The sequence below is a fragment of the Equus asinus genome, chromosome 15, assembly GCF_041296235.1.
Source record: "Equus asinus isolate D_3611 breed Donkey chromosome 15, EquAss-T2T_v2, whole genome shotgun sequence".
Lineage (NCBI taxonomy): Eukaryota > Metazoa > Chordata > Mammalia > Perissodactyla > Equidae > Equus > Equus asinus.
Genome location: NC_091804.1, coordinates 42,881,846 through 42,905,325, shown reverse-complemented (window position 1 = coordinate 42,905,325; position 23,480 = coordinate 42,881,846). Strand labels below are relative to the sequence as shown.

The 23,480-nt window shown below is 40.6% G+C and overlaps 1 protein-coding gene across 3 annotated transcripts in view; it reads right to left on the bottom strand.

The window, feature by feature from the left end:
- Positions 1-23,480, bottom strand: part of DOK5 (docking protein 5) — a 152,682-nt gene that overhangs the window by 110,147 nt on the left and 19,055 nt on the right. The window contains exon 1 of one of the 3 annotated variants that reach the window (XM_070486157.1): positions 7,599-7,667. The exons of the other annotated variants lie outside the window; for them this stretch is intronic. Coding sequence (XP_070342258.1) covers positions 7,599-7,646 — 48 coding nt within the window. The 5' untranslated portion in view covers positions 7,647-7,667. Of the gene's footprint in view, positions 1-7,598; positions 7,668-23,480 lie in introns of those variants that run through there. 3 annotated transcript variants of the gene reach the window in all.

Sequence of the window (23,480 nt, the reverse complement as noted above, 5' to 3'; positions counted from 1 at the left end):
CAGGCTCTGACATCTTGAAATCAGCTCTACATCTAGACTTTTCTACATTCCCTCTCACCTCTCACAAAGGTGTCACAATCATTATCAGCCCTGAGGAAATAAAATAATAAAAACAAACAAAAATATAACATGTTCCCCACTTTGAGGCATTTCAATGAATATTTTTCTCTGAGAGCACTTATTCCCTGCGTAAATACATTCAAAGGACACACACTTGAGAATGAAACAAGAATTTTAATGCTCAAGTCCCAAAGATAATTCATTGTGGCCCATTTGGTGAAATTCCGCTTGCCCCTGTAATCTTCTTGGTATCCCAGAGTCAATGGGGGAAGTAATATAAAAGCTTCCAACCAGCTGGGAGAGCAGGATGCCACCTCCTTCTGCCTGAGCTCAGGAGGTTGTTAGCCAGGCTCCCACCCTGGGGAAAGCACTTCCTTCCAGGGCAAGGACAGTCATAATTAGACCCACTATAAATAACCCGGGCGCTCAGAGCAGTGCTGCCCAGAATTTAACAGACAAGCAGAGCAAGGGCTTTGCCTGTGCTCCCACCAGACAGTGACCATTACCCACTTAGGAGCATCCTCGAATAACGTTCTTCTCCAAAGGGCTATCCTCTGGCTGAAAACACATCGCAGCCAAGTACCACAAATTGAAAACTATAGAATGACGAACATCCAGCCTTTCCATTCTCTTTTTTTTTTTTTTTTAAAGATTGGCAGCTGAGCTAACGTCTGTTGCCAATCTTCTTTTTTTTTCCTTCTTCTTCTCCCCAAAGTCCCCCAGTACAAAGTTGTATCTTCTAGTTGTGAGTGCCTTTGGTTGTGGCATGTGGGACGCTGCCTCAGCATGGCCTGACAAGCGGTGCCGTGTCCGCGCCCAGGATCCGAACCAGCAAACCCTGGGCCGCCAAAGTGGAGTGCACAAACTTAACCACGGGGCCAGCCCCTCCATTCTCTTTCTAAAGTCTGATTTTTAACCTGATATAGACAAATTTCAGCTACAAGCTCAAGAGCATGCTAATTATCTTAATGAAAATTAGTTAAGAAAGATAAGATAGCGGAGGGGAAATATCAAAACTGCAAGAAATGATGTGTGGTGTAAATTCGCTTTAAGAGTCACAGAGCGGAGTCCGAAACCCCGCCCTCCTTCTACTGTGGGGTCTTGGGCAGGTAAATTCCCAACTCCTCTGAATCTCAGTTCCCCCCACTGAATAAAGAAGAAAATACAACCAGCACCTTCCTGCTTACTCCCCAGCCCCGTTACAGGAGAGAGGGCAGGTCCCGACAGCCTACAACAGGCTGTTTCACTGTTAGTCACGTAATGGATTAGTCCTAGTATCAGACCACTCAAGGAGACTGTGTGGTCAGAAAAGCAGACTGGGGTTTCTGAAAGTTGTAGGGGTTTCAAACGGCAAGTCCTGGTAGTTTTCACTGCATCCTCATGAGGACACTTACCAGCAAATAGCTGCTTACGTTAGCCAGCAGACCAGACTGACGTATGAAGACAAAAGGACAAAAACCCCAAGTTGCATCGTTTCCTGTAGCAAAGCTGCCCTTCACTTCTTCCTGCTCCACGATTAATGCCACTGCCTGTCTCTCGTCCTAGACTTCCGTTTCCCAATCTTTTCTCCCCTCTCCCACCACCCGACTTTCTCCCCTCAGCCTCTGCCACTTCCAAATGGGAGGACACTGACATGGGGTTAGGCCTGGGGGGTGCAGGAGCAAGGCTGAGAGGTGAGTGGGGTGAGCCATTGCGATCTGCAGTCCAGCACCATTTTTCAAGGCTGGTGTGCAGAGCCTAACAGGACTGCGTCTACATGTTTCAGTTCTGCGACCAGAACAAATTCAGTCCCTGATGCTGACCTTAAATACAGTGCTTGAATTAACAGTTGTAACAATTTGTATTAGAGTTTTGAAGTTAAGTGCCCTCAAGGAGGCGAGGATGGTGGTTCCTTTTAGAGTGCTCACTAGTTTCTGATTTTAGGACCTCGACAGCTAGCAAACGAATGTGTGGGAGCTTTCTCCCTCTAGTCAAGAGGAAATATCAGCCTTTCTCCTTTTAGCAATCATTTATTAGAAAATATTTTTGAGCATCCATTATGTCCTAGTCACATTTCTTTTACTCTTCTAGGCGTATAAGGGCTGCATTAGCCAAGGTACTTTGGCTTGCAAGAAATGGAAAACCCATTCACCCTTGCTTATGAAAGGGGGGATTGATTTTTCAGGAGACAAGCAAAACTCAGGGAACTCTCCAAGGGAAAGAAAGAAAATAGAGTGGCGCAAAGGACTAAAACTCAAACTAGAAAGCTCTTCAGAAAACAACTTTGTTCTCTCTCTCCCTCTCTTTCTTAGGTTTGGACTTTCCTGGAGCACGTGTTCACTCCTCTCTGCGTCTATCTGTGGTCCTCCTCCATTAATCTTGAATTAATTAATGTTCAATTTAATTCAATTAAGTAACTCATTCAATAAATTTTGGTTGAGTGTTTACGGTGCCTCAGGCACTGTTCTGGGTGCTGAATAAGACCAACAAAAAAACTATTAAAAGCAACCTGTGGCTGTGGAGCTGAATTCTGGCAGGTACAGACAGACGACCAACCTCTAAGTACAACATGAAGTAGGCTGGTGGGTGTGGGATAGCAAGAAATACATATTTCATTTTTGTCCCCGGTTCCTGGCACAGAGCTCCTAAAACCCTTGGAATTTCCTGAGTGACAGAAAGGATGGAGTTCTAGGAGCATCTTCTATTATTCATAACTAGCTCCTTTCAACCATACCTAAATTTACGCTAATGAGGTGACTCGTTGGGCCAGAGGAACCAGCCATGTGATTGGAGGGTTGGGCTCTCATTTCTACCCCAGCCCCACCCCCCACTTCGAGGAGGGGAGAGAGGCTGGAGATTGAGTTGGATCAGCAACGGTCAATGATTTCATCAACCATGCTTACGGAACAAATCCTCCACAGAAACCCCGAAATGACAGGGTTTGGGGAGCTTTGGGATTGGTAAACACGTCAAAGTGCTGGGAGGGGGGCAGACACAAAAGGGCAGGGAAGTGCCACACAGCCCTACTCCCCATAGCTTGTCTTATGCATCTCTTCCACTGGGCTGTTCCTGAGTTATATCTTTTATAATAATCTGGTAAGTGCAAGTAAAAAGTGTTTCCCTGAGTTCTGTGAGCTGTTCCAACAAACTGTTGAACCTGAAGAGGGAGTCATGGAAACCCCAAATGTGTAGTCAGCCAGGCAGAAGTGTGGGTAGCCTGGGTACCCTATTGGTAGTTCGAATCTGAAGCAGGGGAACTGTTGTGGAACTGAGCCCTTCACCTGTGGGACGTGTGCTAACTCCAGGAGTCAGGATCAGAATGAACTGAATTGTGGGACACCCAGTGGTGCTGGAGAATGGATATGGGAAAAGACACTACACATTTGCTATCAGAAGCTGTGTCCTAAAAAAGACACCACAGCTGGTGATAAGGGACATGAAGCCAGAAAATGAAGGCCAATGAGAAAAGACACACGCACTTCAGCAGTTGCTCACAAAAAGTCTCTCTGAAAGGTGTCATTCGACCAGAGAGCCAGACAATGTAAGGGAGCAAGCTGAGCCATATACAGGGAAAGAGCAATCCAAGCAAAGGGTACATGCAAAGGCCCGGAGGCAGTGTGGCTGCCATAATTAAGAAAAAGTCAAGCAGCCCACAGAGTGAACGAACAAGTGGTTGGAGGGAAAACCAGAGAAGGAGCCAGAGGCATGATCATGTGAAACTTCAGAGGCCATGGACGAACTCTGGATTTTATTCTGGGTAAGATTTGAGACTTGTAGAATTTTGAGCAGAGGAGTGGCATGATCTAACTTACAGTCTCAAAAGTCATCTCAAGCAAAGATGGGCAAGGTTGGAAGCAAGGGAGCAAGTTAGGAAGCTGCTGTGATAGTCCAGGTGACAATATATGCAGTTTTGACTTAGAGCGATAAGACAAGGGCCACTAGGAACTATATCCTAGATGTATTTTGAACATAGAGCTAACAGAATTCGCTAAGGGACTACTAATGAAATGTGAGAGGAAGAGAAGAATCAAGGATGACTGAGGGTTGATAGCCCAAGCAGCTCGAAGGCTGGAGTTGCCATTTACTGAGATCGGAAGGACTTATGAGGGGCATATTTGCAGAGCTAGATTAGGAGTTCTACTGAGATGCCTTTGGTCCAATCAACTGGAAGAGAAGGGACCCCAGGACATGAGCCTTTAACCAGAGTCCAGATGTTCAGCAGAAGCTGTAAGTCAAAGCACATCAGCGGGGAGGGACGTGCACTGCAGAAGTCAGAACACACTTGATTTTCAAAGACCGAAATGCAAAGATAACAGAATTCTTTCTCTCCGCAATCTGAAATAGGGTGTTACTAAAAGCCTACAAGTCGGATTTGCCACAGATAATCTGCAATTTCTAATATATCACATCTCCTTGAAGCCAAAACAAGTATTAATTCAAAGATAAAATCAGACAACTTGGTTATTTCATAGCACAGAGCCAAAATCACAAATACAGTTATTGAATGCATCATTCACTTTCAAATGAACTGGTATAGCATCATGTTTAAACAACTCATTTCTCTTTCTTAACTGAATCACAAAAGGATGATTTTATACACTTAATGATATTTGTTTAAAATGCAAGCTAGTTATCTGAAAAAAATGAGTGCAAGTCATATTTAAACTTGAAACTTTGAGCTAAATGAAGAATTTGTTTCTGCCTTCCAGGGGATATTACAGAAATCTTGCTATCCCTTCCTCTTCAATGTATGGGCACTGAAAACATTTGTGTCTCTATGCAGGAGAAGAAATAATTTAAGCCTTTCTGGATTTTAAATGTTAAGGGCAACAATAGAAATGGAATAAATAAAGATTATAATTTATAAGCAGAAAAGAAATATATCTAATATTAATTAAATATCTAGTATTTATGTAGGATTTACTATGGGATGAATGCTAAACATTGAACATTTATTCTATCTCTCAATCTTCATACCTCTGAGCTCTTGATGGAAGAGAATGTAGCTCAAATCACTAGACTACAAGAAAACCATTAAATGAGACATGGTACATAGTGAAGTCAGTTGAGCCTCCACTGCAGTCCTAGATGTGCTAATTCCTACCTAAGTGAACCTGGGCATGTTAATTAACTCCACTAAACCTCGACCTTCCCAGTTAAAAAAATGGAACTATAATAGCACCAACCACAGAGGGTCACTGAGTACTAGGAGGTGATGCATGCAGAGTATTCAGCGTGGGACCTGGCAAAAAGTAAGGGCTTACTAACTGTGAGGCGTTCTCATCAACATCACCACCATCATCGCTCTATCATCCCCACCAGCACCTTCGGCATCACTGATCCTAGAAGGGAACACCTATTATTATTCCTATTTTCCTAATAAGGAAACTAAAGCTCAGAGACGTTAAATAAATTACCCAAAGCCACACAGCTTGTAAATGTGAAAGCCAGCATCTATAGTAGGCATATGGACTTCAAAGACTATATAATTCAAATGCAAGTTGTGTGACACCAGCATACATAGAAGTTAGGCTATTTTGGTATCCTATGTTGCCCAAATCATGATGCTTCATTTTATTTCAGACCTTAAACCTGTTATGGCATTATTTTATTTCAGAGAATTCCTACACAATAACATTCGATCCTTGTAAGAATCTAGACCTATGCCCATTACTCCAGGTGAAGAAACTGAGGCCAGATTAGTCCAAGCGAGTTAACCAAATGCTAATAAAACCTTGACAAGAGACACAGAAGGTGTCAGAAGTCAAATCTCTTAAACTCAGTGGTTTAGCCTTGCGCAGAGGGTAGGAAGTCATATTTGAATCAAATAAGCCCTGCTAATTCTTTAGAGATTTTGTACACGGCAACATATATTTTCAAATTCTCAAGTAAATAAAAGAAATTGAAGGATTATTATAGAACAAAAGACATGAATCCTGGTATATGTTGTATCTAAAAGTGAATGCAAGGCTTTCAAGAAACTTGATAATATGAGGCATTTTGAGCCCAGGAGACAGTTTGTAAAGACAGAATTGCTTCTGAGAAAAACCTGTTTTAAATTCAGTGTTACAGGATAAAAGCAAAGAAGTTAGAAACTTAATTACTGGCTTAGAAGTGCATTCCCCCCCAGCCTGAGAATGCTTTGAGGGCAGGAACTAAATCTAACTTCCCTATTTCCCAGTCTAGCAAAAATCGTGATCTTTAGTACTGTGATATTGTCATATAAGAAGAAATATACATTTGGGCTTCATCCCTGCTTCCTAGAACAGTGCTCCTAAAACCCCGGTCATTTCCTGAGTGACAGAGGTGAGAGGAGCATGTTTTATTACCCATTATAAGCCCCTTTCAACAATACCTGAGTTTCTGCTCCTGAGGTGACTCCAGGTGGGCCCCAAGAGAGCTTCAGGATGAGGGCTGGTTGCCAGAGGAACCAACCCCATGATTAGCAGGTTGAGGGAGGTCAAGCACTGGAGACGGAGTTCATCACCAACGACCAATGATTTAATCAATCATGCCTCCACAGAACCACTAAACAATGGGGTTCAGAGAGCTTCCAGGCTTGTGAACACATCCACATGCTTGGAGGGTGGCACACCCCAGCTCCCCAGGGACAAAAGCTCCTGAACCCAGAACCCTTCCAGACCTCACCCTGTGTACCGCTTCATCTGGCTGTTCAATTGTCTCCTTTACAATATCCTTTATAATAAACCAGTAGCAGAAGTAAAGTATCTCCCTGAGTTCTGTGAGCTGTTTTAACATATTATCAAACCTGAGGGAGGGTCATGGGAACCCCCAATTTGTAGCCCAGTCCAACAGAAATGTAGGTAACCTTGGAGACCTACTACTTGCAGATAGCATCTGAAGTAGGGGCCAGTCTTGTGGGGGAGCCTTTAATCTGCGGGGTCTGCACTAAATCCAGGCAGCGTCAGAACTGAATTGGATTGTAGGACACCAGTTGGTGTTGAAAGAGTTGGAGAATTGATTGATGTGAGAAAATCCCACACACATTTGGTGTCAGGAGTGTTCTGTGAGCAGAGACTGATCATAGTTAGTAGTAAGTGCCTATTAAATAATTGAATGAATGAAGGAGTGAAAACCTATGTTAATTTAGTCATCACTTATGGCTAGGCTAGATTTGGGGTCAGTGTAGAGCACACATCTGGGGTCAAACCATCTGAGTTGGAGTCCCATCTCTATCACCTGGAGGGACATGAGATTTTGTGAGGATAAAGCTCTTCGCACAGGATGTTAGAAGAGGAAGATACAAGTCAGATGTGACAGCATAGTCTACCAGACCCAAGGAAGACAATAAAATATCCCTGAAGCTAGAGTATTTCCAAAGTTAAATTTAAATTATTTTCTTCTCTCACTTATGTCTTTCCAAGTGCCGTACAAGCGTCTCTAAATAAAGCCGGGGTACAGACACATATACACATACTGTCTCCTAAGGGGCAATCATTTAAACAACACTGCTCAGTTCTTTTTAGACTGAATTAGAACCCTCATTTGAATAAAATCAACCCCCACATCATATTCAAATTCAGGGATTTTTTTCTTACCGTAATTAAATATGTATCTGTAGCTGACAATGGGTTCTCCACATGCATATTTAAATATAGCTCCTCTTCTCTCTATAGCAGGGTTATATAATCAGGCCCATTTCTGCCCACTTAAGGAATTACATACAAGGAAATGAGAATATGAGAGCTGGATTCTGAGACGCTGTCTATCTTTAGCCTAAGGGTGCATGACACACTGCAAGTGAACACTTTACTATTATACACACCTTTCCTTTTGCTTCCCCTGTCCACTTTAAGAGTCAGAAGTAACTAGAGCTAGAAAGAGATGGATTGTGTCAGGGACTACTGTCAGCTAATGCATTACCCAATTACCGCAGCATCATGGAATTGCATAAAAGCATACTCTAGACACTTATGCCATCATCTGACAAAACTGGATGATTGCCAGCAATCTGACTTCTCTGTATTACTAGCACACATTTCTGGGTCGCTAGCAGCTCCACAGGAGGTACAAAACCCATCATGGTATGCTCTCTTTGGTTAAACCATGCCTCGTTTCATTGGCAACCACTATAAGAAAGGATTTGTCTACCTGGTAAATTAACTTTCTGAAATGGGATAAGTAAGAGAGAACATAAGCTCAAAACTCTACAAATATGCACCTGAAGTGACATTAGTAGATGTGTCTCATTATAAGATCTCAAAGAAAAATTTAGTAATCAATAGCAACAAGATATATTATGGTAGACAAAAAAATGTCTCCCCAAAGATGTTCACATCTGAATGCCCAGAACCTGTGAAGATGTTGCCTTAACATGGCAAAAGGCACTTTGCAGCTGTGATTAAGCTAAAGATTTTGGTATGGAGACAACGCCCTGGATTATCTAGGTAGACACAATGTAACCATGTAACCACATGTGTCCTTGTAAGAGTCAGGCAAGAGGGCAAAGTGAGAAAAAAAGATGTGACAATGGAAACAGAGGTTGGAGCAACGCACTTGGAAGATGAAGGAAGGGGCCAAGAACCAAGGAATGAGGGCAGCCTCTAGAATCTGGAAAATGCAAGGAAGCAATTTTTCCTGAAGCTTCCAGAAGAAACGCAGCCCTGCTGGCACCTTGATTTTAGCCCAATGAGGCTCCATGCAGACTTCTGGCCTCCGGAATTGTAAGATAACAAATGTGTGTTCTTTTAAACCACCAAGTTTGTGATAATTTGTTATACCAGCAACAGGAAAACAACATATGTATCATTAATTTTTTTTAAAAGGCACACTTTCAGACAAATATTTTTGGAATGATTTTCTGTTTTTGAAAACTGAATCCATAATTTTGAAGACTGATCCAGAACTATTGTAACTTAACAAAATTCTTTCCAATTCTTAAAAATGTATTTATGTACTTATTCTTCATTTATTTGTTCAAGTATAACACATTTATTTATTCATTCATTTAATATTTTTTTTACTTGTGCAGCAGTCCTTATTAAAAGCCCATTCTGAGCAAAGGTAGGTTAGAAATACAGAAATAAAAATTTCAACTCTTACCCTCCACATGCTCCCACTCTAATCTAGGAGGAACACGTATCAACAATTTCAGTATTGGGCCATAAATAATTTGATGGAAACACGGATATGATGTGAAGAGTATAGCAGGGATCTCTCCATGTCAGTATATATACATTTATTCTCTATCTCCTTCCTTCTATATCTTCATTCTATTTAAAACTGTATAGAATTCCAGTGTGCATAATGAATAGTTATTTGGCCACTCCTCTCTTAATGGAAATATATGTTGTTTTTAACTTTTCACCACTACAAACTATGATGCAACAGTCATCCTATTATATCTCTGTTTATACACATGTGTTTCTCTCTAGGTAAGCAAATAAAACATCTTGCAGAACACTCCATAAAGGATACCATTCATGTAAAAGAACACACATACCCAATAACTGTATTTCCAGGGATACATATATTTATGCAAATGCCTAGAAGTCATCTGAAACTATAGTAGGCAAATTGATAAGAATGGTTACCCCTGGTAAGGAATCAAAGGCAAGAGGATATTGCCAAGGGACACTGGCCTTGGCATTTATTTGTAATGTTTTAACTTCCTAGAATGAGAATGTGCTATGCATTACTCACATAATTAAAATTAATAATAAAATATGGCAGAGGTATATGTTCCCAAATCAGAACGAGGAGGCATCAATAGGGTAGAAATTGAGGAAGAGTCAGCTAGACACAGAAAGGAGAAGGATGGATGATCATGGCATGGGACTTCAAGGTAACACAAGAAAAATATGGAAGAAAAGATGGAAAAGGCTGGACCAATGATTCAACCAATGCAGGGCTTTGTTCCCAACAGAGATGCCAAAGAACATTCAGTAGAAAGAACAAAGTCATCGTCTCTCCGAAAGGTTACATGGTAACTGCTGTTCCTGAAAAGACATGTGCCCACAGCCTACCTAAGACCACTGTGAACCAAACCAGCCTGCTGGGTACACCGTTAATCCATTTTCCCTTCCCTAAAAAACACTTCTTTCAAGGTACAGTGCCCTTCTACTTCTAGAAGATGGAGATTTAATAAAGTGGGAAAGAACGTTCTAGGGGCATGGTCCTTGCTTGTCTTGTTCATCATATTACCCTAGGACATGTTCCTGGCTGGGAGATGACAATAAATGCTTTTTAAATGAATCAAGTGTAGGTGTCCTGTATCACATGGTACTAATGGTTCCATGAACTTAAATTGCATTTTCCCTAAGTTTTCTTCTTTACAGGTCAAAGAGTGTTAAAAAAGAGTGAGAGAGAAGAAACATGATGTGTCCTTGACTACAGAAAGGTGCACTGAGTATTACCATAAGTTCAGAAAACTCCCAGGATCCCCACATAACTCGGCGAAGTTCAATATTCAGCCCTTCGACAAGTTAGTTACAAACCTCGACTGACTCAGTAAAAACAGGTGATGGCACCAACTAGACTTTCATCTTGATCACTGGTTAATCATTTCCCATTAGGTTAAAAGAAGCAGAATTAAGAAAAAGAGGAAAGCTAGTTCTGAAATCAGTTATAATCAATCCATATCTTACAGCCTGAAGTCAGGGATATGGAACACTGAGACTATCTATGCTTTTGTTACAGACTGAATTGTGCCCCCCCCAAAATTCACGTGCTGAAGGCCTATCCCCAATGTGACTGTATTTGGAGGAATTGACTAAGGTTAAATGAGGTTATAAGGGTGGATCCCTAATCTGATAGGACTGGTGTCCCTATAAGAGGAGAAGAGACACCAGAGATCTCTCTCCCCACGAGCACAGAGGAGAAGCCATGTGAGGACACAGCGAGAAAGCAGTGCCCTGGTGAGGAAGGGAAGCCTCGCCAGATAGCAGCCCTTCTGGCACCCAGAGCTCAGACTTCCAGCCTCGAGAACGGTGAGAATATAAATTTCTGTTGTTTAAGACACCCAGTCTGTAGTATTCTCCTATGGCAGCCCGAGCAGACTAATACACTTAAAAAGGAAGGATGGAAGAAAGGAAGAGAGGGAAGAAGGGCGAGAGAGAACATTTTCACAATTCAACTCCCTACGATACGATACACTTCACTCAAACTATTCATCATACTCAAAGGTCAAGTGGAAGATGATTTCCTTGAACTTGCTCCTCCCTGCCTCAGACCAGAACCTAGTGTTACATGTTCCCTCTAACATCAGTGTCATGGGCTCTCAAGCCCCCAAAATACACCTTGTTTGTCATTTATGTGATGAACCCTCTCTCCCATTACTCTTCCCTGACTGCCTTTCTGCAGCAAAAAAAAAAAAAAAGCAAACTACTCTTACACTGCTGGTGAAGCTGCAGTTACTAGGCAACCCTCCATATATTTTAAAATAACTTGAAGTTCTTAAGCAAAAGAAAAAAGAATATTTAAGACCCTGTTACACTTCGTATTTTTAAAACACACCTGAACCAATGTTAGTACCGAAAGAGATCTACTGCCATTGCTGGAATCCTTGGAATTCCTCTTCATCTGAAAACTGAAGTACGTATGACCCTGGACTCCTAGAAACTCTTGACATCTTTTGACAAGTGGAAAAGGCAAATTCTCATGCTCAGTACAGGACTGGAATGAGGAGGGTTTTGCAGAATTATTCAGAATAATGAAAGAGCAGGAAAATGTCAAGTTGGCATCTGTCAAGCTGGAAGGTGTGACTTCCCCAGGGGAAATTTTTTTTCTACATCTCCAAAAGGAGCCGTGTATTCAAAGTGGGTGTTCATTAACTGGAGCAGTCACGGCATACGAGGGCCAAAAGACTCTCTCAAGAAATCAGAACCCAAGATCACTAAGGACTTCTCGGTTCTTCCCTTCAATTGCACCCTGCAGTGAACAGCAAGCACGAAAAGTTAGGTGCAGCTACTGAATGCCTTCAGAATAAGTAATCACAGCCTCATAATTCCAGATAGAGGGTCATTACAAGGTCATACAAACCACACAAACAAATCCCTCTGATAACCTGTCTTGTTTTTTAAAAGTCTTTACCAAATGAGTCCATAGCCTTTTCTCCTGTTCAATCTAAAACTTAATAACTTCCAGTATCCAGAACATGTTCCTCATGTTTATTCATCATTATTCCCCTTAAGAATGAATCCACTTTCTTTTCGTACTGTTCTCTAGGAGATAAAAGATAACTAGTCAACATCAACTGTTTAAAATCCTTTCAGCTATTTGAAAACTATTAATAAGCCAACACACAGCTCACTCGTCTCCAATTTTAATAATCTCAGTGTCTTTTATCTTCCTTTGAACATCTTATTCTCCAGCCCTTCTGTGACTCACTTTTGAATTACCTTCAACCTCTCCAGTTTGTTGACTGAACAAACGAAATGAATGAATGATTAGTGGTGGCAAAATGGTGGCCTGTAAATGGATATGGAGATTCTCTTGCTCACAGAGCATTTTAAAAAAATAAATGAACCAATATTTTCTAATCCAGTTTCACATAAAATTGGATATCCAATTTTTCTTTAAAAATTGGAAGAACTGAGAAAGCTGGATCCCCAAGCAGGGTATGCAAAGTAACTGCTTAGTGAGACATGGCAGGTGCTATTTTACACAATCCCTCCCAGGCCTTCCTCACTCACTGATGTTGGCAACTTGCCCCAAGGGCATTTAAGTTTTTGACTCTTTGGAATAACGTCTTAAGCAATCATAGCTCATTTTTGAGGACCTACTATGTGTCGGTCATCTAGAATTACTATTTACTGATCATCTACTATCTGTCAATTACCCGTTAATTCCCATAATTCCTACAACAGCCCTATTGGCTAGGTATCATGGTTATTCCCACTTTATAGAACTGAAGTTCTGAGGTTAGATACGTCAATTAGAAAGTAAAGTGGCAGAGATGAGACTTGAACATATGTTTCTCAAACCAAAGTTGTCAATGATATGGAGGTGAAAGAGACAGATTCATAAGGTCTGTCAGTGATAGAGAAATCATGGTGAACAATGAAAAGGAGCAAGTGAGTTAATTCCCACTGCTAGTTTATTAGTCCACAGCTAATTAAGCAGTCCATGGGATTAGTTTTCCCAAACCCTGGAGGCCATTCTTGGCCACAGATGCTGACTAGTTTTAAGATTTGGGACAAAGGAATGGAACTAACTTCTCTGCTCTGCTCTGTGAAATAAACTATGTAATTTCCATATTTCTTCTGAAATTGAGTATAGTCCTGAACACATCCTAGGAGGCAGAGTTTTTGCTTATTTCTTTAACTTATTATTTCATCCAATTTTACCTACCAAGGTAACCCAAGTTCATTATAAAAAGTCAACTTACATCTTCTTAAGAGCAGAAGCTTTGCTATGGAACAGACCCACGTTCACACTTAACCACTCAAGGACAAGTTACTCATAATCTCTAAGCTTCAGTTTCCTAATTTGTAAAAGCAGGATATTGTTGTATCGTTAACAACATGCTTGTGGGAAGGATTGTAGAGTAAGGTAAATGAAATAATGAACATAGAGCATTCGACACAGTGCCTGGAAGATAGCACACACTCAGTTAAAGCTCAATAAACTACTATTACTATCATTTTACTCATTAGGAATTGTTTTCAGCTGAATGTAACAGAAAACCAATTACTGTGGCTTGTTAGCTTGTAGTCCCAAAATGGCTGCTCAACCTGGGTAACTTCTCCTTGCTACACTCTGAGAAAAGGGCAGGAGACAAGTTGCCACTAGACTCTGCCCCTTATTAAAGAGTTTCCCAGAAGCCCCATCGGGTGACTGAGCCCAAGCTGAGAAGCTGGGAAATGTAGTTGTTTTAGCTGGGTATACCAGACCCCAAACAACCTGGGATCTGTTGGTAAATAAGGAGAAATGAGTATCAGTTAGACGTCCAGCAGTGTCCACAAAACAAACCAACACCATGGGCTTGTTATGAGGAAGAAACAGTCAATGCACAACCTCTACACACCTCACGCTCCACAAATGCTCCCTTTTGCTCCTCTCTCCTTCCTTCATCCCTCTACATCCCTGTTCTTACTCTTCCAGCTGCCAGGTACTCTTGTGACCCCCTTCTCCAAGACCACGCAACGACTGAGGCCACAATCTAGCACGCATCACTGAAATGGAGTTTATCCTTCACAGCAAATTTCTTTAAAAAGGAAAAAAAGAGTGTGTATTTTTGAAATAGTAAAGCAAAGTTCAGGATTTCATTATGGCAGAATACTACTAAAAATGCCACACTCACCAAATCCACTTTTACACTCTCACTGTCCCAAAGGTGAAGACTTAGTGGGCCTATATTTAACGCATTGGCTGCTGTTACCATTGTTAAATAAACAGTGGATAAATGGCAGAATCAGCTTCTCAAATTGATTCTCAAAATGAGGAAATTCACAATTCATATTTTTAACAAACTATAATTGTCCAGGTCAGTTGGTTCCTTTTGAGTTTCTGCTAATCACCATTAAATGTGATGATGGTCTGAGTAGAACTGATGTATTACAATATTCAGAGGACCAGCAGAAAATAGAAAATGTTGCATTACAGTTGGCTGTTTCCCCTTGAGGGTGATAAATCTTTTTTTTCCTTGATTCTCTGAATAAGTATATTTTGCAGAAAGAAAAGTTAAACAGAGAAGAAAAGTAAGGAAGTAGATTTCTCTGAGGCTTCATAGGTGAGTCTCCTCATTACGTATTCAGTAGTCTAGTGGATTTCTACTTTTTGTGCCACTTGGCATCCGTTCACTTCCACTGCTAAACAGCATTCCAAATTCCCTCTGTGCAACTGTCTCTGCTCTGTTGGTACGTGTGAGGTAGACCCATCCTCAGCTTCAAGAAAGCAATCTGAATAGCCTAAGCCAACTAGCCTACCCCATCTCCTGAGCCACATGATTGGTTCAATGATGGACATATGACCTAATTCTGGCCAGTGAGAGCCAGACTCAGAGTGTTTCTCCAACTGTTAGGTAAGAGGAGGACACTGGCTTTCTCCCACCAGATAAGAATCTGAAAGGATATGAGTTTTGGAACAGCTGCAGTCATCTCGCAACCTCAAGAAGCAGGAGAGCCCGCCTGAGAAGAGAGAATCAGTTCCTGCCAATGTCATCTGGCCTCCTGCAACAAGCCATCCCTCCAGCCAGATGTGCTCCTCTGTCTTTGAATCTCATGAGCCGATACCTTCCTTTTAATTGGATTTTCTCCCATTTGTACCACAACTGATAAAAATTCCAGCTATGAACCTTTACCTAGTGTTGGACAATCACTGTTTAGTTCCCCATGGAACTCTGGATAACCCACTAGCATACCGGAAAACAGTTTGTTACGTTATCTGTTACCTGCCACCCTTTCCACTCTACTTTCTGTGGTTTCATCTTTTGGTAAGGCCAGAGGAAATATTGATTGTGTGAGCGTGAGCAAGTTAGGTTACTTCACCTCCTTGTCCCTATACATCCTCATTAGCAAAGCAAAGTCGACAACTAACTCTTACAGAGTACTATGAACCAGGCATTACAGTACCCTACTTAACACAGCAGTTCTAAATAGGCACTACTATTGTTACCCTCATTTTAAAGACAGGAAAACATGGGCCTCCAGGAGTCAGGCCATTCTCACGAGGTCACACAGCTAGGAAGTGGTCAACACAGCGTTCACACCCAGGAAATGTGCGACTTCAGGACAAGCACTCTCATTTTACGAAGTGATGCTACTTAGCTCACAAGGGCATGGGAAGGTTTCGTGAAAAAGTATTTGAAAATATTTAGCTTAGCGCTGAGCACATAGAAAATACCCAATAAATGGTAGCTATCACTGTTGTAGTTGCAGTTGTTGCTGGAGTCTGGTGGCTATGTCTGTCCTCAGACACAAACGCTATTCTATATTGTCATGTTGAGCACAATGGGCAGACAGTGTTGATCAAGCCAGCCTCGCTGAGCCCTCTGTCGCATTCCCATTCGAACAGGCTGCTCTTTCAACTCCAGAAGCCCAGACGAGAAACCGAGTGGATAAATCTGTAGACGGGGTGTGCTTCCAATGACTGAGCACGGACAGTAATTCTGACCTAGCAAGTGCACAAAGCCAGGCAGCCTTCCAATCCAGCACAGCCCTGGGCAACATAAGCGAGCTCGAGCAGAGCAGGCAGGGGATGGGCTAACTGGCTCTGGCAGACCAGGAAGAAGAAATGTTCCCTCTCAAACGAGGCCAGGACACGGGATTTTGCAAGCCCGCATAATATTTCTCTCAACGTTCCAACACTATTGTCCATTTTTCCAACTAGTCTTTATTAGAAAGTGACTTTCTGACCATACATCTCTGGCTGCGGTTTAAAGAGATGAGCAAAAAACACCTCTTTTAACCATGACCAGAAATTTAACATCAAAGAGCCTATTCTCCCTTTAATTCTAATATGAAGCTAAAAATTGTATAAGTACGAAGCTTAAAATTGGCTGTTTTAAAAATATTATTTCACATACACATATTTTCAAATTAAGCATAAAGTGTGACTGTTAATTACTGAGCATTTTTACCATAAATACCATAAATTACCATAAATACTGGGTAGAGAAACAGCCCCTCCATGGCCAGCCTGCCTAATGGAGGAGAACCTGGAGCAAAGAAAAATGAACAGCTTTGCTTCTTACATCATTTCCAGGAAATTTTATATAAATGAACAAAGAATGCGAATAAAAGGAAATATGAATCGGTATTTTTAAAAGTGTCCGTACTCCTGTCCGAAAGCTTCTGATGGACATTTCTACGTCTCAGTATAACTGGGCGCTTTTTATTGGATTAGCTCCCAGGCAGCATTTTTCTTCTGGAGCGGAGGAGGTAGGGGTCAGGGTGAGCTGGTGTGCAGTCTTTCCCGGAATGAAATTTCTCTCTGTGATCAAAGCTATGGCCTTTATCAGCAGGAGTTTTCAAGTCACAGAACTTAATTAGAGAAAGTAGAGAGGAAGGAAAGGAGAATACTCTAACCAATAATAAATGTTCTTACTTTAAACCCTTTCATTTGTTCTTGCTTTGCACGTGTTAAAGACAAGAAGAGAAAAATGAAAGTGCTCACCAAAATACTGGATACTTTCTCTAGCTTAAAACCCAGCAGTGGCCTCCCATCATATAGAGAAAGATATCAAAATCCTTCCCACGGCCTATAAGAGCCTCAGGATCTAGCCCTTGCGTAGATCTCCAGAAACAGCTCTGAACACGCTCACCTCCCGATTCACTCTCTGCCCTCCCAATGTTTTGCGCTACTGTTGTTCACATGGGTCATGCTTTGCTATATCCTCAGGCCTTAGCCTGTGCAATTACAGTCATTTCCAAAACAGGGTGAGGTGAAGTGAAGGCAAAAATATTAAAACATATTAACTTGGGTATGGATCTGGAGTAAATAAGAAAACAACTTCTACTAAAATATGATACTGTAATATATGCATTGATAGAAGAGCACATGTATAATGAATAATTAAATATAAAGATATTAGGAGTTGCTTTTGTTAATTGAATGAATTATGTAATCAACAAAGTTTGAAGAAGATGGGTCTAAAACACCTTCTGTGCCTTACAATCCCATCTCAGCTTTGCCTGGATAAGTCCTCTTTATAACACACTTCCTCCAAGCCATGCTTGACCTTCCAAATTTGGACCAGATGTATCTCCAATGGTTTTCTGCTTCCAGTCTTGCCTCTTCACATTTTGCACTGTGCGCAGCAGCCAGTGATAGCTTAATCTTATCACTTCCTACTTAAACCCTTCCATTGATTCTCAACACATAGTAAGGAATTCATCCACGCTCCTCACTATGAACTCTAAATTCCTACAAGATCTGGCTCCTTGTAGCTCTCCAACCTCATTTGACTGTCTGCTTTGTCCTCTCGGCTCTGGCCCAGACCTGTTCTCAATTAGCACAGGAAGCCCATTCTTGCCCTGAGCTCTTTCCTTGGTTCTATCCTCTACACAGAATGGCTTCCCCCAAATCTTTGTTGGGTCCTTCTTTGTCATTAAGTCTCAGCTTTCCCTGACACTCAACCTAAAGCAGACACCCAGTCACTCTAGACCTGCCCTGTCCAATACGGCAGCCAACAGCCACATGTAGCTTTCGAGCCTCTGAAATGTGGCTAGACCAAAATGAAATTTGCTGTAACAAATAAAATGCCAGATTTTGAAGACATAATAGAAAAAAGAATGTAAAATGTCTCATAAGTAATTTTTATATTTATTATATGTTAAAATGATCATCTTTTGGATATACTTTATGGGATTAAATAAAATATACTACTAAAGGTAATTTCACCTGTTCCATCTTACCTACGTAATGTGCCTTCTAGGAAATTTAAAATTGTATACATGGCTCATATGTGGAGCCACAAATTTCTATTGGACAGTGTAGCTCTGGAACATATTTATTTTGATTTTCCATCTAATTCTTAGCTCAACCTACCATTTTCATTTATTTGCCATCTGTTCCCCACCCCAGCCCCTCTAGGATCTCCTCGAAGGCGGGGTTTTCATCTGTCTTTTCCAGACTATACCATCAACGCTATGCAAGCTCCTGGCATATGGTAATTACTCAACAAATATTTGTGAAACAAATGAATGATTTTATAGCACCTTTTATACTAAGTTAATGTTTATTGAGCACTTAGATGCATTATAAAAATAAAGTTGATGTCTCTATCTTACAGATGAGGACAGGAATATACAGAGATCAAGGAAGCTGCAAACGACTAAATTCATAGAAATCACGATTTGGACCCATGCAGAGTCTGTGTGATTCCTGTAAAGCTGCACCACCCCAGGCCAGTGATCTCACACATAATCTCCGAGAATTTGACTCTCTCCCCACCAGGACCATGAAGGCAGGGATGGGAACACACTCATTGCTGTTTTTCTAGTGCTGACGTATAGTGGGTATTAAAATGTATATATAAAGAGAAAGAATGAGTCTTCAGTAATAATATCAATCATGTCAATAAAAGTTAACATTTATTGACTATTTACTATGTGGCAGGCATTGTTCTAAGCATTTACATTCCCACACGGATGTCTAATAGGCATCGCAAAATTAACATGTTCGATTCTGAATTCTTAATCTTTGCTCCAAAACCTGCCCTATCTCCTATTTTCCCCCATTTCAGTAAATGGTAATCTCATTCTTCCAGCTGACCGAGTCAGATCCTTCACTTAAGAAGTAGAAATGCAGAGAGGAGCATGCAGAGCATGACATCATCTCCATTCACCAGTACCTATTCCTTAAATTGTGGGAGGACCCGAAGAAATTGCATGGGAGAGGCACTAAATAACATGGAATCTCACAGAGAGAAAGATACTCATTTTGTCATTTCAATCCTTCTGAATGAGTCAAGGAGAATGTTCCGGTCAGTTGGTAGCAATGATTTTAAAATCTCTCTAATACTTGTTATTCTTCCTTTTCAACAGAGAAAGCCTCAGAGTCAGTGCCTTCACTGAGTAGTGTGTCTAGTTAGAATTCAATAATATTGTTTAGTTTTCATTGTATTTACTTTTAAGTCATCTTTTTTGGTGGATTTATATTGTCAGCTCAGTAAGCTGGAAATACTTTTGGAAGAATTGCCTTCCCCGCATAGGTCAGAGTTAGTGTGGAGCACGAGATCTGGAGGAGGAAGTGAAGCAGCGGCCATATTGTTTTCACATTGTGGAAGGTCAGTGCAGGATGCTCTACTGCCGCTCAAGCACTTTGTCCCAGATCTCCTGGTTCACCCAGTGTACATGGAGTAACATCTGAGCTGCAGCTTCTTAGCTCCTACTAGATCCCCTTTCAACTCCTCAGACACCTGGACCGAGTGTCTGTTCAGCTCCTTAATGATGGGCACCATCTTCCCATCTTCTCCTTGCAAGACGCCCCCATTGTTGACGTTGGTGAATTGGAGGCTTTGTGAGTAAGAGGCTTCCAGCCCATCCTCATAGGTTCCAGTCTGTCTTTGTTTCCTCCACTTCATTCTGATTCAGCCTCCAACATCAGGCACACCTAGGCTGGTAAACCAGCTCCCACAATTGTGAAAGAACTAATCCTGAAAACAAATCCCTTCTTAAATATCTCTTAGTGGTTCTGCTTCCCTGATGGCACCCCAACTAACACAGCTTCTGTTTAAGGAAAAGGACATTGGTTTTCCACCAATGGTTTCAACATAAAGAATAGTACACATTTTAAAGGAAGAATAGTAAGTGAATAACAGTAAAAGCTGTCCACAGCTATGACAGAGACTATGGCGGGGACATGTGAACGCCTGATATTTGGGAAATATTCCACTACTTTTTCATCCTTTTTAAGAGTCACGGATAAAAGCAGCAAAACTCTGAACTAGATCCCACCAACGAACCAGGACCATGCCCGGGTGTACTTCGTGACTTCCCACACGTCACTTGATACTACTTTCCTGATATCCCAGTCTTTAAAAAAAAAGCCATTTGCATCCATATGTTGAAAATGGCAGTATAATAGAAAATGACAGTTTAATTTTTAACTTCATATTTAAAATTGAATTTTTTTAAAGTAAAACGTTCACATGGCTCAAAATTCAAAATGATTTCAGAGGTATCTATTAATTAGCCTCATTCCTACCTCCCCGTTTTATATCCCCTGAACTTGTCCCTATCACCTATTTGCAACTACATTTATTAATTTCTTATGCAAACACCAGCACATACATACAAATATAAATATAAAGCTTCACCCCCCCACTTCATACACCAGATACATTACCCCATGCATGTTGCAGTTATAATTCTCCCCGGTTATAATCTGAAAGACAGATTTCAATAGCCATAAAAATGTGCTCCACTCTAAGTTCACATTTCCACTTACTAGGGAAAAAATCAAAAGGAATGAAACCTATGTGCAAAGATGTTCTTTGCGGTGCTATTTATAACTCCAAATAAAAATGACATAATACACTTAAGAATTCAAAATTAATAGAATATTCAATACAATGGAATACCATACAGCCAGAAAAAAAAGGAATGAGGCTGATCTTTATTTTATTTTATTTTTTTTTAAGATTTTATTTTTTCCTTTTTCTCCCCAAAGCCCCCGGTACATAGTTGTGTATTCTTCGTTGTGGGTTCTGCTAGTTGTGGCATGTGGGACGCTGCCTCAGCGTGGTCTGATGAGCAGTGCCATGTCCGCGCCCAGGATTCGAACTAACGAAACACTGGGCCGCCTGCAGCAGAGCGCGCGAACTTAACCACTCGGCCACGGGGCCAGCCCCATGAGGCTGATCTTTAAATAATGAAGAGGAGAGATTTTCAAAGTTTATGAAGTGACACAGAATATATGTAGGGAAAAATGGGGTGCACACACATAACATATATGTATATGTATATATGTATATGTTGATATATGCCTGAAATATAGCTGAAAAAAATACATAAGATAATTATATCATGGATTCCTGTTTGGATAGTATTGGGTAGCTATGGGAAGAGGGATGAGAGAATTTTTGCTATGTACCCCTTGTAACTTTTAATTCTTGAATTTTGAGCCATGTGAATACCCATAAAACTCTTAAATCAAATAGTATAAAACTGTTATAGTAATATTAAAATTACTGATCAAATGACTGCATTTATCCTTAATATATTTTCCTGTTTATTTTGATTCACGAGTTCTCTCTTAGTACCAAGAACTGAGCCTTGCATATAGTCAGTATTCAATAAAAAGGTGCTGAATAAGTGAATAAATGTGTGGAATGCATAGACACACAAACAAATCTAAGTGGATTAAATATTTTAAACTACAAGAATGACTAGGTCGCTAGTATAATGATTATTAAATAGGTCTCAGTTTCTCATGTGGTTTCTGACAGCACCATACATATACCACTAATAGCCAGAGGTGCACATTCACTCAGGACAGAACTTACTAAAAAGAGCACGTTCTCACTTTGTTAGCTTTCCCAGCTTCACAATAGATGTAGATAGCTTTATTGATGGAGTATAATTTATAAAGGGCATAAGCCACAAAACCAAATTCAACGCCCTCCACTGCTAGCAAGTGTAACAAGTAAATTGCATTCAGAGTATTAACTGAAGAGCTAAAATTTGCTCAAAATCCAGAAACAGATACCATGTGTCCTCTTTCCAGCTTTGGAACAAATGAAACCAAAGTGTTCACTGAAATCATTTGGCAGCAGTTATTAATGTGCTGAAGACGGCATGGCTCACCATTGCAAAGAGCATATTTAATTTTTCTCTGGTTAGAATGAAATTTCTAAATGAGTTAAAGAATTTACAGAAGGTCTAAATTATGGAAGTCACAAAACACTGTATAAATCTTCATGCTAAGGGCCAAAACATACACTGTAGGTATGACTTTGTTTTATTACCGAGTTTGAGATCCTGAGCCAAGCCCTGTAACCAGTGAATGGATGACTGCAAAACAAATAGAACGTCAGCTTCACCAGGGGCACACTGCCAGATTTCTCATTTTAAAAATTGGTCTTCGTCCCCTCAGACATTGCTGACAATGGTGTAAATTGTTCTGGCCCTTAGGGTAGTTAATTTTGCGATGTGTATCAAGGGTCATAAAATATTCAAACTCGCTAGCATCATAATCACATCCACTGTAAGGGAATAATTCAAAACATGGTCAAAGTTGTAAGCCTGAGTGTTATTTGCAATTAGGAACAATTTAACTGTTTTAACTATCAATGGGCCTACTCAATGGCATATCAGAGACTTCAAAATTATGGTTTTAGAGGCAGCCCTGATGGCCTAGCGGTTAAAGTTCAGCACATTCTGCTTAGGCAACCTGGGGTTCGGTTCCCAGGCACAGAACCACACCACTCATCTGTCAGTAGCCACACTGTGGCGGCAGCTCACATAGAAAAACTAGAAGAACTCACAATTAAAATATACAGCTATGTCCTGGAGCTTTGGGGAGGAAAAAAAGAGAGACAGAGAGAGAAAGATTAGCAACAGATGTTAGCTCAGAGCAAATCTTTCCCAGAAAAAAAAAAATTATGGTTTTAAAGATTATGTAACCATTTGGGGAAATATTTACAGTGCAATGCACCTTAAAACATACACAGGATATGACATTGTAAATACGTGAAACTTGCAAGTATGTGAAATTTTACATGTGTAGAGAAAGAAGTGTAAAGAGATAATATTAAAATGAAAATGTTTTATTGGGGCAAAAGGTTTGTTTATATAATTTTATTACAGGAAAATATTGGAAAACGCAGCAAAACAATAACAATAAAAAGAGGGAAAACATTTATTGACATTAATATGGTCTTTCCTATTTTCTTTGTGTCCAGTGTTCAAATTTAGTTTACTATATTGAATGAGATGACCTTGGTTATCAAAATTCTTCTGAAGATTCTATTTATGGAAGCTTGCTTTAGTCTATTGGTCTATTTTCTTACAAGAATAAATAAACTCACGAAGAAT